The sequence below is a fragment of the Saimiri boliviensis genome, chromosome 9 (genome assembly GCF_048565385.1).
Source record: "Saimiri boliviensis isolate mSaiBol1 chromosome 9, mSaiBol1.pri, whole genome shotgun sequence".
Taxonomy (NCBI): domain Eukaryota; kingdom Metazoa; phylum Chordata; class Mammalia; order Primates; family Cebidae; genus Saimiri; species Saimiri boliviensis.
The window spans coordinates 75,693,120-75,706,849 of record NC_133457.1 but is presented as its reverse complement, the minus strand read 5'-3'; the positions used below and the strand labels follow the sequence as shown (position 1 = coordinate 75,706,849).

Here is a 13,730-nt window from a genome sequence, read left to right as displayed (position 1 = left end):
CGCATCGCCAAAATCACCCCCGCTATTTCAAGAGTGGTTGGCTAATTGTGAAGATTTCCTGAGAGAACGATTGAGAACTTGGCCAGGAATGGGACATGCAGGAATCAGTCCCATGGCACACCGCCTTGTGCCTTCCTGCCAGGCGCCCTGCACCGCGCTGGACGCTCACCTTGACACTCCCAACCAGCTGGGGTACTGATCCCACTCTTCCGCAGCCGTTACCCAGGGAGTGGGGAGGTAGAGGCAGCCACACCCTAAACACCTTGCCACGATCAACTTTTATTCTCTGTCTTATTATTAACGGTGGTGGAAATAAAACTAAAATCCAAATGAAAACGAGTACTAGTACTAACACACTAATCAATTTGCGATGACTTCTCCATCATTCGCAAAGCCAGAGGAAGGAGGGGGCTGCAAGGGGCTCGGAGCAGTGGAAGGTCCCAGGCCCAGCTGGGCTTGGAAACTGTGTGTGTGTGTGTGTGTGTGTGTGTGTGTGTGTTTGTGTGTGTGTGTATGTGTGTGTGGGTATGTGTGTATAGAAGGGTGGGTGGGGGGTGTGGAGGAAGGCCGAGGGGGAAAGACAGAAGGAGGGGGTAGAGTTTCAGGGAGGGGAGGGGGGCGCCGGGGCTCAGTGACGGGAACCAATGAGCTGCCAACTCGCGCGTCTCCGGTGTGACTGCTGAGATTGACGTGGAGGACACGTCAAATTGATTCCCACACGCTGCAGCCTCCCGGTCAGACGAATTTCTCCCAATCGGATGAAGTTCAATCTGGGCCTGGGGTCGCGGGCGTGGAGAGTGTCCTGGGAGCGGGTGGCAGCGGCGGCGGCAGGCCCTGGAGCGGGCGGCGGCGCGCTAGGCGGCCGCATTCAGCGCGTCTCCAGCCCGCGGCCGGGCCGCCGCGGCTCTCGGCTCTCGCGCGCCCTCCCTCTATGCCTCTCCAGCGGCGGCGGCGGCGGCGCCCGAGCTCTCCCGGACTGCGCCGGGCCCAACCCGGGCCACCCCGGCGCCAGGCAGCTGGCTGGCCCGTGCGCTATGGGTAAGGGGCGGGCGACAGGCAGGGCGCGGGAGGGCAGATGAGGTGGGTCGGGTCCCCGCGCCTCCCTTCCCTCTCCTCCGCTTTCCCTGGGCGACCCAGTCCTGGGTCCTGGAGGAGCTCTATTCTCCTCGGGTCCCCAGCCTTTAGGGGGCAGTTTGAGCAAGTCTGGGAAGGGAGTTTTCCAAGTAGACGCTTAAAAGTTCGAAAGGGCACGGAGGGCTACAACGCGCGGTGCTCCACTCAGCGGCTCCTCTACGCCCTCGCCCAATCGGAGGCGGACCCAGGCGGTTTGCCCTTGGATTCCAAGTTGTGTGGGGACCCACGGGTCACCTTTGGAAGTGCGCCTGGGTGCAGTCCCTCGCCCCGCTTGGGGACGGCTGGCTAACCCGCCGGGTGTTTTCTCCCCTTCCTGCTCACTCTTCTCGGGCGCATCCGTAGAGCAGACCTACGGCGAGGTGAACCAGCTGGGCGGTGTGTTCGTCAATGGCCGCCCCCTGCCCAACGCCATCCGCTTGCGCATTGTGGAGCTGGCGCAGCTCGGCATCCGACCCTGTGACATCAGTCGACAGCTCCGTGTATCCCACGGCTGCGTGAGCAAGATCCTGGCGCGCTACAACGAGACGGGCTCCATCCTGCCTGGGGCCATCGGGGGCAGCAAACCCCGCGTCACCACTCCCAACGTGGTCAAGCACATCCGGGACTACAAGCAGGGAGACCCTGGCATCTTTGCTTGGGAGATCCGCGACCGGCTGCTGGCCGACGGCGTCTGTGACAAGTACAATGTGCCCTCGGTGAGCTCCATCAGCCGCATCCTGCGCAACAAGATCGGCAGCCTGGCGCAGCCTGGACCTTACGAGGCAAGTAAGCAGCCGCCGTCGCAGCCTACGCTGCCCTACAACCACATCTACCAGTACCCCTACCCCAGTCCCGTGTCGCCCACGGGCACCAAGATGGGCAGCCACCCTGGGGTCCCAGGCACGGCGGGCCACGTCAGCATCCCGCGCTCATGGCCCTCGGCACACTCGGTCAGCAACATCCTGGGCATCCGGACGTTTATGGAGCAAACAGGTCAGTCGTGGCGGCCTCCGTAGCCTTCTATTAAGGGACAGAACCTGGGGCGGGCAGGCTTGCAGGAGAGAACTCACACTCACTCTCCTCTCGGGACCAGTTCTAGCTCAGGGGAGGGCTCCACACTGGCCAGGGAGGCTGGGGTCCTTCTGTGAGAGACCTCGGACATCTTGAACTTTTTATGACAAATATGGAAAATATTTCCCAAATGGAAGAGCAATCGCCGACCACAAATTTGGAGGCCTGAAATTGCGCTTTTTCATTCTTGCAAAAAGTATGCAAACTCCTATTGCCAGATCTAAGAAAAAAAAAAAACCCCACTCAGGCAATTCCGAGACCCTTTCTTTAGCTCTCAGAATCCTTCACGACCCACTCCCAGGCCCAGTGGTTCTTCTGAGCTAAAGGAAAAGGGGTCTTGTGGTTGGTTGAGTGGCCGACATCTTGAAGGCCCTGTGGCTTTGTAGGTCCTGGAGTTTGGGGTGATGGCTGCTGGGGCTGCAGCCACCCTCACAAGGGCTTGCCCTTTACCTGCACTTATAGCTCAACAAACTGTTGGTCAAGTGGGTGACAAGGAAGATGGGGAAGGTGGGAAAGTTTGGAACAACTTTGATGCCTGGCTGGGAAGAAATCCGGCCAGAATCCAGTCTGGATTTCTTTGCACTGTCCCCAGCTGCCAGCACCTGGCCAGGGAATGGCATAATCCTAGGGGAGCAGACTCAGGAGGAGGGCAAGGAGCAAAATTCACGGTAGCCCAGGAGGAAAGAGCAGTGGCTGGACAGAACCTGTGATTGCTCAGCTCCAGCAGCTGCGGCGCTTCTGCGGCCCTGCATTGGCTTTGTACATCCTGGTAGCTCTAACCCAATCCGAGCAGCACGCTGAGACCAAAGCTTCCCATGGCATGGCAGTGGGTGTCTGGTGGGGAGGCAAGCCTGAACGCAGATCTGCAGGTTTCCTTTGGTTCCAGGCACATGCAAGGGCCTGGAGAGCAGCTGTGTGCTTCCCTTCCATCTGACTCCTGAGGGCCACAAGGTTGACGGTTCTTTCAGGAAACCCCGGGCATTTCCAGAGGCAGTTCTGGTAGAAGCAGCTCCCTGCCCTTCAGATGCTCGTGCAGATGTTGAGACATCCATACAATTTTCACGAGGTTGCATAGATTTGAACTTGGAAATTTCTGGAAGCCATGTCTGCACAATGGAGCGGCCGCTTTGGTCAAGTCTGCCCATCTCTTGACCCAGCAGCAGCCTCCCATTGGTGGGAAATTGGTTGAAGGCTAAGAGGAGGGGGCAGCAGGCCTGGCTGCCTTTCCTCTGCCCCACCAGGATTGGTGAACATCCCAGTCCCTGCCGCCCTCTGCCTCCTGGCCGAGTGTCAGGCCATCTACAGGTGTTGTGGGACCCCTGGCCCTGCCTTCAGACACAGGCTGGGTGGTTGGCCACATGTGTGCCCAGGTCAGATTCGGAGGTACCTTCTAATCCGTCCTGTGTTCCCTGCAGGGGCTCTGGCTGGGAGCGAAGGCTCCACTTACTCTCCCAAGATGGAAGACTGGGCCGGCGTGAACCGCCCGGCCTTCCCGACCACCCCCACAGTGAATGGACTCGAGAAACCTGCTTTAGAGGCAGATATTAAATACACTCAGGTAACCAGGAGGCAGGTGAGGGAGGTGATCTTAAGCAGAGAAGCAGAAGGTTTGGGGAATTGGGGAAAAAGAGAGAGAAAGAAAGAAAAGACAAAATTCTTCCAGGCAGGCAGATGGCTGTATTTGGCGGCCCTGCCAGCAAGCGTCTTCCCGAGACATATTTCTGTCTTGTCCTTAAGCGCTCTAGTTTGGGGGAGTCTAACTTTCGAGGGGTTGACTTGCCTTTGCCAAGATACTTTTGCTAAAAATGCTGGAACTCCAGACCACAGACCAAGGACCTTCTTTCTCTGAATCCCAATGTGAATACCATGACCCCTTCGAATTGCTGTTTGAAACAATTTGAGTGAATTCTTAGAAATCACTTTGCCAAAGAGTCCTGACTAGGAAATTTAGAGGCCAGGTCTCACGTGGGGATAACGAATGGGAATGGGAGTGGGTGCGGGGCGTGGGGAGAGGAGAATGAGGACCCCCATCTCAGTGAAGGCGCGCGTGCTCTAAAGAAGGCTGGATTTTCTGCTGCTGACGGTCCCTTTCTATACCCACAGTCGGCTTCCACCCTCTCGGCCGTGGGCGGTTTCCTCCCCGCCTGCGCCTACCCGCCCTCCAACCAGCACGGCGTGTACAGCGCCCCGGGCGGCGGCTACCTCGCCCCGGGCCCGCCGTGGCCGCCGGCGCAGGGCCCCCCTCTGGCGCCCCCCGGGGCCGGTGTAGCCGTGCACGGCGGAGAACTCGCGGCAGCTATGACCTTCAAGCATCCCAGCCGTGAAGGTGAGGAGCGCAGGGAGGAGGTCAGATGGATGCTGGAAGGGTTAGGAAGGGTACTGGGAGGGGGTGTGAGCCTGCGAAACGGGAAAGCAGTGGGGACGAGGTGGGTCCTGGGCAGAAACCCTTCCTCTGGGTCAACCGTGGAGCCCGTAGCTTCTTGGAGCAGATTGGTTCTGACAGGTGTCCCTGTAAAGGTACCCGAGGTTGAGCGAGGCTGGCCCCAAGACTGTCCCCCTGGGAGTCCTTCTGGCACACAGGACTCGTGGGTTTGGATCTGGTTCTGACACCTTCGAGCAAATTCCTCCTTCTCTCTGGGTTTCTCCACCTAGAAACTCGTCTAGCAGGCCCCCTCCAGGCTCACCTTTCTGTGGACCTGTCTTGGCACCTGAGCCCTTTCGACGAGATTGCTCGCTAGCGGCCCTGACCTCAATCCTAGGACCCTTTCTGTCTCTGCCCCACTGCTCATCTGTTTCTTCCAGATTCCTTACAGAAAAGAAAAGGGCTCTTGGATTCTTTTTCTTAAATACACACTGTGGGAAAGTGGAGGACATGGGAACCAGTGTCCTTTACTCCAGGCTCAGGAGCTTCCTGTGGTTGGGGGTCTCTCTTTCTGTGGAAAATGTGGCTGGGCGTCTTGTCTCCTTTTCTGCTTCCTCCTCCTCTTCCTCTTCCGTAAGTCCACTTCCTGAAAAGCCACGGAACAGATTTCAGGTATTTCACTGACAGCAGTGAGAGAAGCATCGCTTCACACTGCCCAGGAGGGTTCCAGTTTTTCCTTTAACTTAGGAAAAGCCCTCCAGCCCTTGAGTCTTCACTTTCTTTGTTGTTAAAAGAGATGGCTTGATTTGCTAATTTCAAACTTGATGGGTCTTAGGTTCTGAGCACTAAAAATTTGCAACTTCAACCAACCTGGGAGAGGAAAGGGTCACCCCAGGGGGTCTCAGTCCCAGCAGAGAAAGGGATGAAGCACTAACCTGGGGGACAGCGTGGTGTTCTCAGATTATAAAAGGATTTTTACTAGCTGCTTTGCCTCCACCTACCCAGGACTGGGAGAGAGGTGGATGTAGTGGCAGGTAGCAGTGGGCAGGCAGGGGACAGGAAGGGCATCCTCCGTGGTGCTGTCCCTGCAAAAAGTGCTTTTTTCCAAGTAGTCTGGAGCACCGGAGGGCATGCTCTGGGGATTGGGGATGGGGAGAGTCGGGGGCAGGAAGGAAATTAAGAGGCCATCCACAACAGTGAAATGGAGGAAGAGAAATACTTTAGAAAAAGTATTTTCTACCTTTCCTAGAGCACAGATATACTGGGATATTAGGACAGTGTTCACTTGCCTGGTTATAGGCAAATCCAAGTAAAGAAAATTTATAAAAATTGAGAATTAGAGCTCTTTTAAACTTTAAATTTAATTTAAATAATATGATACTATCACTTGCTCATATATAGAAAAATTTAAATGAAGGAAATGTTAAACGTTGAGAGTTAGAACTCCTATAAGCTTTACATGTTAAGGACAGCTGAGGGGTCGCAGATGAGTGCTTCACTCATCTTCAGCCTCCAATCAGCTTGTTTTCTTAACAAACAACTGAGGTTGTCTGTTGAAATCGAAATCAAAATGAAATGTACCACGTTACACAAATCACTTAAATAAGCAGATTCTTTTGAATTTAAAAAGTATAACCGCAGATTTGAAATATTTCCCTGGGTTCATCCTAAGGAGAAGGAAGACTTAGAAAAAAGATCCACAGTCTTCAGAGGAATGCATTTGTTTTCCAATAGAGCCACTTTGCCCTGGAGGCTTTTTAAGCTCTACATTAGACACAAATTATGAAGTGCAGATAACAACCCGAAGGTAACACACACAGTTTCTACTTGTAAACTACCTCTCATTAATTTGAGGTGGAAGTGGTGGGGAAGCTGATTTCAACATTTAGCCTCACTGGTGATTGATTTTCTTTAGAAGACACTTTCCTTTTCAGAAATACAGAGCCATTGAATAGTGCTGGCATTTAAGCCCTTTTTTACCATTTTATCGGCTTTCTATTATGTAATATCCCACCTGTTTGCAAAAACTACATCAATAATTTGTTACTCTAGTTATTCAATTAATTAAATTCTGTGGTCCTCCAAGTTCTTTAAAGTTTCTAATAAAGGATAATCATAACTTGGGGACACTATTAAAGATTTCTCAAGCTGGCATGCAATCATTTGTGTTCAAACAGAAATACAGGAATAATTATTCATTATCTATCTATTTTTACAACCTGAGAATTACATACATACTTGGGTTATGGATTTTTACTCCTGACTGGTAGAACAGCTGACTTCAAAGATCTATCTCCCCAACACAACTGATCTTTGAAAAGACAAATGAATAAATAAGAATCACTGCCTTTTATTTTCTGATCAGTTCCTAAGAAATTTATATCTTCCAACAAACCTGTCCCACAGGACAATTTACTATCACTGATTGTTCAATTCATAACAATAGTAAGAGTAGCTTTTATTGAATTTCTTTTCAGTAAGAAAAAATTCTTCAGTGTAGTGAAAAGCAATTTAATACAATGAATGCTCAGTAAAAACAAATATCTTTGATCACCTAACACATACACAGAACACACACAAACACAGTGATATATACAACACAGTGATATATATATCAATATGTCCTCCAAATTAGTGCAAATGAACATTTTAACAGTTACCCTAAGTGAAACTTAATCAAATGTCAAATCGAAAATTTGACATTTAATTAAATATTAATTGATTAATTGTGTTATCTAATTAACGTTATAATTAATATTTTTTCTTATTTCTTAAAAGGTACTGAGTCTGGGTTTCCCATTATGTAGGCAAAAAGTATGATTTACAGTTCTCACCCCCTGAATGGAAACTTTAATTTTTGGGAATTGAGAAGGTTAGGAAAAGTTTCACTGAATCTTCACTTGGTGAGACTGACATCGTAGAAATCTCCACCCACATCCAAATGTCTTTTCACAGCCTGGCACGACCATCTCCCCTTCTCCACCCTTAGGTGACAGACACCACCAGATGTTCTCTCAGGACAGCCGGTATTTACAGGGCATTTTCAGAGACCCTCGAAAACTCAGGGTTTTAAATCCCTCCCCGTGGCTCTGGAATAATGAAAGGTTTGGAAATCAAATCTATAAGATATTGCATACGCACAAAGAAAATGTATTGCTTATATTTTTAAAGATAACTTGCAGCTTTACTCCAGCTACCTCTGCCTGGAGATTAGTTCTTGGAGGATCCTAAAAGTGAACTTTGTTAGGGAGCATGAGGGCTCTGGCATTGTCACACCTGGACGCTTCCAACCCCAGCCTCTTGATCCTGCCCCGGGGATCCCTTCCCAGACCCGGGCCTCCCCTCAACAGTGGTCCCAAAGTGTCCTGCATTCGCAATTTAATATTTATAAAATACCGATCCCCGTTCTCAGCCCCTCAGTTAGATGAGCCTGACCGAGGCTCTAGCCGCAGAGTGCCCAGACATCCACCCACATAACCCCATGTCCTGTGGAGGGAATGGAGGGCAGGAGGGGCCCTGTGAGGAAGAACGGCTTGGACAGGGCTAAAAACACAGCAGGATTTTCTCCTGCAGGATGGGATGCAGTCACCCGGGGTGTTTATTTTTCATGGGTTCAGTTTCTTGCTTGTCTCTAAGGTAACCGTCCCTTGGCTGAGAAACCTCCTCCTCCTCAGATGTTTTCGAAACAGGTCCTCACTTTGAAGTGTGTGTCCAGGGTAGAAAGAAAAGGTCTGAATACTTGTTGGCTGGGCGGCCACAACTGTGTTTAGGAAAAAGCACGGAGAGCCAGGGAAAAGTAGAGGGGCCACTCTGTCCTGGGAAGGTCTTTAGACCTCTTTAAAACCTCAGTGAAACCGTGTGTGTGTGTGTGTGTGTGTGTGTGTGTGTGTGTTGCACAGAGGTGGTTGGCTCAGCTCCGCGCGGCCACAGCAAGTTGCGCCTGAAGCTGAGGCGAGAGAAGTTGTAGGAGAAACAAAAAATTCAGAGTTTCCCTCACTCCAAATCGAGGCACTCCAAGCTCCCCCTTTAAAGGAGGACTTGGGGGAAAAAAGAAAATGGAAAATAGTCCCTTTAGGTATAAACAAACTGTGGATCCTGGTGTAGGAGAAGCACAGTGGACCAAGGTTGGGAAAGGAAAAACAGGCTTGCGCAATAGTGGCGTCACTTTCTGGCTTCCAGTAGCATAACTTGGGCCCCTTCCCAACCCCCTAAATAATAGAGTAAGGCGCAGAATACCGCCCGATCTGGCAAGCCCACTGTCACTTAATCCGGAGGCTTCCAGGCCCCAGGACGCGCTGTGCCCACAGTGGTGAGCGCATCTGGATCCCGGAATCTCGCGGGCACAGAGAAGTCTGCCGCTCACTTTAAGCGCAACTGCCTCCTACCTCAGAGGAATCCAGGCCGCTCCAGGGAACTCTCTGGTGGCCCATTTCCCGCACGATTTTCCTCTGCCCACAGCCAGCTCCGAGCCGCGGGTGTCAGCGGACTCAAAGCATTGACTGCCCCTCGCACCTTTGCGCGCGCCTCGGCTTTGGGGAGGGTGAGGGTGAGGGTCCGCAGAAGGGGCCCTGCGAGGTTAGCGTTCAGCTTCCTTCCGCGGAGGTTTCAGTCAGACCTGGAAACCTTCCCAGCCCTCTGCACCCTTCACTTCCTTTGCTGAGCGGGTAGTGAGGGGGTTGGAGGGCACCGCGAATTGCACCTGGCCAGCGGTCAGTGCCTGCAGATGGCCTTGCGAAGAGTCCCGCTTGCCAAAGCTCTCCTTGCAAGTCTCTCCCTAAGCGGGAGAGGGAGGGCTGGTCGCCCACGGACGCTCGGAGTCTCTGGAGAGCGCGAGTTTCTGCTTCCCTCTCCAGCGCCTTAGAGGGTTGAGCGAGCAAGACCTGGCTCTGCAGGCGTCCAGGGTCCGCGTGTCTCTCGCCCTGCGCAGCGCTGGGCAGTGATCCTACGCCCCTGTGCTTTCTCCCGCAGTGGCCGACAGGAAGCCTCCCAGCCCGGGCACCAAGGCCCCGGACGCCCTCAGTAGCTTACACGGACTGCCCATCCCGGCCTCGACCTCCTAGGGGCAGCTCTCTCCGGACCCGAGCCTGGAGGGAACGGCAGGCGGACCCGGGCGCACAGGTGTTCGCGGCGGCCCCGGCGAGCGGCGCGGCCAGGACCCGAGGACAGGCGGCGCAGGACCAGGCGCAGGCCCGCGGGGGAACGCCTCGCCAGCCCCCAGGCCCAGCCCTGCCTCTGGCCGGACCCACCACACTTCCTTTATTGGCCTGGGTTTTAGGCTTCCCTGAACTTTGGCTTTAGACTGTTGCACCCTCCTCACAGTCCTTGCTCCGACGTGGCCTCCCTCGCTCTGCCAGCCTCAAGTTTCTGGTCCGTCTCGGTCTCGCCTTCCTCCCTCTTTCCTTCCCTTCTCTTTCTTTCTCGCTCTCCCTCCTTTCTCTTTCTCTTTTCCTTCCTCCCTCCCTTCCAGCCGGCCTTTCCCGACCTTTCGCCGCTCCCTCAGCCCTTCCACTCTCTTTGCCTTCCTTCGACCTCCTCTCCAGTCCCGCTCCCCGCTCCTCCCCCTTCTCCTCCGTCTTCCCCTCTATCTGCCCTCAATGCTCGCAGCCCTTCATCCTGGTCTATCCCCGACGTGTTTCTCTCTCCCTCTCTCCGCCTCCCTTCCCCCCGTTAAGGGCCCTAGTTCCCTTTGTTTTACTGCTTCTCCAAGAGCCCTAGCGCCACCTCGGTGACAGTCCCTTCTCTGGCACCTGGGACATCGTAGCCCTCACTCCTCCGAGCACACCCCCCAGCCCTAATCGAGGGGAGCTCAAACCTAGCAAGTGGACAGAAAAGCCACAGCCTTTATTTTATATATATATGTAATAACAAACCCTAAAAAACCCTCCATGAACCATCCCCTCCCCTCGCTCCCAGCAGCTTATTGTCTGGAAATCTGTTTCCTCACAGCCCAGTGACCGCCGGCTTCTCTTCCCTTCTGAGATGATATCACACCAAAGAAGACTGGGGTAGGAGTAGGGGGCACCGGGGCTGCTGGTGTTTTTTGTGGTTAGAAAACGGGGTGTCCTGCAGGTGTCTCCTCTCACCCCTCCACTGGCAGCACTTGCTAAGGAATCCGACAAATGGTAAACGCATCAGCACTGTTTTTGGTGTTCGAGGTCAGCACATTTGTTAATTTAAACCACAAACTGCTTCCAGGTACAAAGGTTCATTTGGACTTTTGGTTTGCAAGGGATGAGGATTAAATACACACACACGCACACACAAACGCACACACGCACCACACACACACACACACACACACACACACACACACACGAGTATCTTCTAGAGCCAGTTGCAAGAGCTGTTAACTGCTTCCAAGTTCAGGCGAGCTGGTGGTGGGACCCTGTACATAATGCAATTCTGTAGTCATAGCAATATCCCTGGCGAGAGTCTGACATGGCCTGTTAAAGGTGGCTGCCTCTGAATAAAGGAAAGCGTCTGGAAGGCGTGTGGTGAGCTGAGCAAGTCTGTTTCTGAGTGCAGTGTTGAGTTCGCACGCCGCAGCTACTCTCTCCCCTGAGTTCCCAGGATGAACGGTATCAAGGGAAATGATTCTTTTGGTTTCCTCATGAACACCTGCATTCCAGGTTGGTCAAGAAGTGGGAGAGAAAGCGAAATGGAAGTGAAACGGGGAAGGCATTTGCCAATGGGGTGGGCAGCCCCTTCTCCCCTTGCAAAGGATGAACTTGTTAGTGAACCAGGAAATGCCAGGTGAGCTCTGAGAAACTGAGCTAGAGAGGCAATATGCAGAAATCATCCTGAAATTCAGTGAATTCTGAAAAGAGTAAAATGGGCAAAAGGCAACGAGGCAGAATCGAGTATTTATTCAGAACATTTCTAGTATTCTAAAAGCTAAGGAAAACAATCCCAGGGTACAAATCTGTTTGACTTTCTAAAACGGATGGAAGAGATTTTTGAATTGAAGTTGCTGTTTGTGAGTGGAGCTACTCACTTAGTGTGTGCCCTGCTCCCACCTAGGGGATCAGTGGTAAACTGGTTATTTTTTTCATCTGTTTCTGATAGTACCTGTTGAAGGTACCAGTCGTAAAACAGTACTTGCTTTTTTCCTAGAGAGACTCTTCTTCTCAGATTCAAAGTCTCTCGTCTTTTTAAAAACAGTTTCATTTTGTAGATAGTGCTAGTGATGGCTAAAGAGTTGATTAATTTTCTCTGGACCACATAAGGAGGTACGGATTAGAGGGCTTGTGCTTGGAAACTGGGTGACAGCATCTCATCAGAGAGGCAGGATTGAGACTCGGACTTTGAGACTGAAGTCCCCAACCTTCCGTGGCAGCACATCCTGCACAAGAGCGTAGCATACTGATAATAGGGAAAAAGCATGACAAAGAAGCATGTTCCCATGTCCCCTGTCCTCTCAGCCTGTCTCCATGTGCTTAGATGCTCAGTCGTGACATCCTGGAGAGAATTTTTGTGCACCCACTTGTGCTTCCTGGAGAAGGACTGGCTTGCCCGGGCCAGGAGGAAGTCATCGCATCCCTTTCTGAAGGAATGAGAAGAATCTGTACGACAACTTCTGCCTTTGAGTGGTCACCATCCCCATTTCCCTGCCATGGCCCACTTCTGTGTTTGAGCTGATTAAGGTTATGGGGGAGAAGAGCTGGGAAATGTACTTCAGGATGGACCCAAAGCACTTGTGTTTTAAGTGCCACCTGCAAAGGGAGGCATTTTTCAAATCTGCCTCCTTTTGTTCCCCATATCCTGTGGCTGGAGGTGGGTCTTTGAGTTCCCGGGCTCTGGGGTGAGTATTCACAGAGGATAGGCAGCCTTCGTCCCAGACCCAGCAGGGCCTGGCATTTCATGTGAGATATGGAGGAACATACCTCTCTCTTGAGGTGTGGGTCATGGAAAATCTCAGTGAACTTGGCTTAAACCCCCGCTCCACCGTATGTGACAAGGGACTGGGCCCTCTCTGAGCCTGTCTATGAACTGTAGCCTTCAGTGCAATCTTGCTCACAGTGACCTGGCCTGTAAAGACTGGCGCTGATGTGGCTTCACTTCTCTGGAGACTATTTTGCTTACCTGTTAACAAAAGTTAGAGGACTCACTTGTAAGGTTGGTGGGAGCCCCAGAATTTAAATATTTTCCAAAATATCCCATTGGAATATTGCACTTTAGTTTTTCATTCATATGAATCTGTGGAGGCATTGAGAGCTCATAATAAAATTATGTAGCTCCACGTTGGGTAGAATAATTTGAGAAATGATCACTCCCTAAAGGCAGTTTGTCTTTGCCTTTTTTTTTTTTTTTACATTTAAGAATAAGATCTTAAAAAGAAAAATATAGAGATCTACCCCAAAGAAAATAAAAGCATAATCACTCAGATGGCCCTTGGACTTTCTGAAAGAATGGAAATAATATATGTGTATCACTAAAGAAACTCAAGCAGTACGGAAATATTAAAATGAAAAGTGAAAGTTCTTTCTACTTTCATTTTTGTTCTTAATGGCGAATGCTGTTACAGCCTTTTGTGAATCTTTCAGAAAAAAAAATGCATGCGGGAAAATCTCTGTTTCTGTGTAGGCGTTATTTAAAAGTGCGTGCTGGTGAGTGGTGCTGTGCACACACACAGACAGGGGCTGAAGATCTGCCCTTTGTATGCCACCAGCTTCAGTTCCAGTGTGCTCACTTTTTTCACTTGAATGGATGTCTATCACCAAAGACTTACTAAAAACAGGGTATTTGTAAAGAGGGCCAGCTTCGTGATTTAAATGAATAAAGACAGGATTTTATGTGTTCATTATTGGAGGAAGTACTTGCAATGGATTGTAGTAACTTCCCTGCCAAAGGTAACTGCATTTTTGGCAGGAAGTGAGGAAAACAAACCAAAGGAAAGGAGGATTGAGGGACGAGAGCCATGAAGCTTTGCCCTACTTGAATATACCCCGAGTTGTTCTACAGATCACTGAAGGGCATCGGAAGGTGCAAAGGGAAGGCTGTTTTCCTCTGCTTTGGAGGGAGTCAGTCTCTGGGCCAGGAAAGAGACATGGAGGCAAAGGGGTGTGGGAAAACCTTGTCTGAAGAATTATCGGCTACAAATAAAGTTTAAATTTCCAATATTGGCACAAGTATTTTTTTAACTTATCCCAAATTCATTTTACTAAGATCTATGTGGTCTTAACCT

General features: G+C 51.2%; 1 protein-coding gene across 1 annotated transcript; it reads left to right on the top strand.

Moving 5' to 3' along the window:
• Positions 1–758: 758 nt before the first annotated feature.
• Positions 759–9,821, top strand: PAX1 (paired box 1). Its single transcript, XM_039479665.1, is given in 6 exon segments — positions 759–1,038; positions 1,477–2,106; positions 3,600–3,742; positions 4,288–4,510; positions 9,525–9,732; positions 9,734–9,821. Coding segments are annotated over 6 exon segments (1,572 nt in total).
• The last annotated feature ends 3,909 nt before the right edge of the window (positions 9,822–13,730 follow it).